This window comes from Hordeum vulgare, chromosome 6H (assembly GCF_904849725.1).
Source record: "Hordeum vulgare subsp. vulgare chromosome 6H, MorexV3_pseudomolecules_assembly, whole genome shotgun sequence".
NCBI lineage: Eukaryota > Viridiplantae > Streptophyta > Magnoliopsida > Poales > Poaceae > Hordeum > Hordeum vulgare.
Window position 1 is genome coordinate 13474342 of NC_058523.1, and position 2319 is coordinate 13476660.

General features: G+C 49.7%; 1 protein-coding gene across 1 annotated transcript; it reads right to left on the minus strand.

Moving 5' to 3' along the window:
• Nucleotides 1–1161: 1161 nt before the first annotated feature.
• On the minus strand, nt 1162–2119 carry LOC123405988 (protein H2A.6-like). Its single transcript, XM_045099495.1, has 2 exons — nt 1884–2119; nt 1162–1781 (listed from the first exon to the last, which is right to left on the minus strand). Exons 1-2 carry the CDS (start codon nt 2058–2060, stop codon nt 1515–1517), a joined length of 444 nt encoding a protein of 147 aa, XP_044955430.1. The 5' UTR covers nt 2061–2119; the 3' UTR covers nt 1162–1514.
• Nucleotides 2120–2319: the final 200 nt, after the last annotated feature.

The window sequence follows — 2319 nt, forward strand, 5'->3', positions numbered from 1 at the left end:
CCACAACGGCGGCGAGAAAACTTCTTTAGAGCGCTCCCTAGTGAGAAACTATAAACGCGTGAAAATATTTTATTTTTATTTTTTTGAATAGTAAAGTGTGGTAGTGGGGGTTGCATCATCATATAGGAGTAAATCAGGGCATGGGAACCCGGCCCGAGCCTGGCCTGAAAAACCCGGACTGGGCCAGGCCGGGCTAGCAGTTCGGGCCGGGTTTTCAAGCCCGTGTAGCAGTTCGGCTGGGCTCGGGCTTATACAAATCGTCATTTCACACGGAGGCCCGGCATGTAAATTCCCTTTTTAGTTCGTTCGGGTCGGGCTCGGGCCTGAGTTTTGCATTTTTTTGGTCAGGCAGATCTCAGGCTGAGATTTTTGGTTCGGGTTTTTCAAAGCCCGGGTTGGCCCGGTGTACGCCCAGGTTTCAAGAGTATGAAAAAAATACGGTCATATGGGGTCATTTCTAAAATGCCATAAGTTTCGTATTTTGGACACTACTGGAACGAAATTTGCAGAATGTTCAAAAGATATAAAAATGTACGGTTGTTGTTCCCCTTGTTTGCTTCTTTTTTTTGGCATTTCCCTGCACATCGGAAACTTAGTTTTAATGTGGAAATTTAAGTATTTTGGTTATGAGAACAGAGTTACAATTGGCGTCAAATTTTGAAAAGAAAATGGTGCAAGAGGGATACTTAGTTTGATATATACCTTATGTATTTAACATCTTGTTACCAGTTATTTTTTCGGTGCTCACCCTTTTTTCCTTTAATAGAGTTTCATCCATGAAAACAAAGTTTTTGTATAGATGAACGCTGCTACCGTGTTAACTTCTCAATATCTGTTTCATCCATGGATGCATCCAAAATTAACAGTACTACCTCATTTGGCAATTTGGCGAACATAAATCAGAGCCGTCGAGAGTCTATTCGACCAACTGGATGACGGGCCAATGTAACCCGTAACCAGCCCAACTATTCAGGGGCTAACATAAATCCAGGATCGATCAAAGTTGAACTAACCAGCCCAACTATTGTCTTTCAGAATGTAGAAGACGCAATTTTACTGTTGATTCATTCAGATTCCTGCTGCCGGATGAAAATACAATTGGTCTCAACCTTGTCGATATGTTAGTAGGCCAGAATTAACTGAGATCTGAAAGACAATATTCAGGATAAGGTATTAAGATGACCGGCTGAAGTTGAGCACCGTGCTTCAGAAGTTCAGATTGGCCAAGACACGGAGCAATCCCATTTTCGATTGCAAACCAAATGTTTCAGATGCAAAGGCAGGTGACTAACATCCACAAGATCCATTTCAGCCATGGATTCAACGGAGGATTAAGTTTGAAATTTGAAATGATTGCATCTTTAGCCATTCCCACAGAAATCACAGATACAATATCGGCCTTCCTCATCGAGATCTGATGACAGGGCCACAACACTACAGCCTGCAACTCCAGACCAGGCGCTACATACAAGATCCAACTAACTAGGCAGCACGACACGGTTCTTCGGCGGCGTCTACTCCTTGGCGGCGGTCTTCTTCTTGGGGGACTTGGTGGCGGCCTTCTTCTTGGGCGACTTGGTGGCCTCCTTCTCGGCGGCGGCGGCGGACTTCTTGGGGAGCAGCACGGAGTTGATGTTGGGGATCACGCCGCCGTGGGCGATGGTGACGCCCGCGAGCAGCCTGCCGAGCTCCTGGTCGTTGCGGACGGCGAGAAGTAGGTGCCGCGGGATGATGCGGGTCTTCTTGTTGTCCTTGGCCGCGTTGCCGGCGAGCTCAAGCACCTGAGATTCCAAACGTAAACCAGGATCGAGATCAGCAACCCGTCGAACACGCGAAGAACAGAGCAGAACAGGTGCTGGAGGAGGGGAAAGATCGGCAGTTACCTCGGCGGCGAGGTACTCGAGGACGGCGGCGAGGTAGACGGGGGCGCCGGAGCCGACGCGCTGGGCGTAGCGGCCCTTCTTGAGGTAGCGCCCGATGCGGCCGACGGGGAACTGGAGCCCGGCCTTCACGGACCGGGTCACCGCCTTCTTCCTGTCGCCTCCCTTCCTTCCGGCCATCCCCTTGCTTGCTGCTTCTCCGGCGACGAGGACTGTCTCGAGGTGTGGCGTTTGCGGCGGTGGTGCTCTGAGTTTGTGGTTTGGAGGGCGGCGAGGGCCCTGCTTTTAGGTGTTTTTGGTTGGAGGGATATCCTCCCAGGAACAGGGATAACCACTTTTTTCTGTGGTTGCCATGCGTTTGGATCTGGAGCGAGGAGGGACAGAGTCAACCAGATGCTGGGAATATTCTTAAAAAAAAGGGATGTGGCCAACCGCCAAG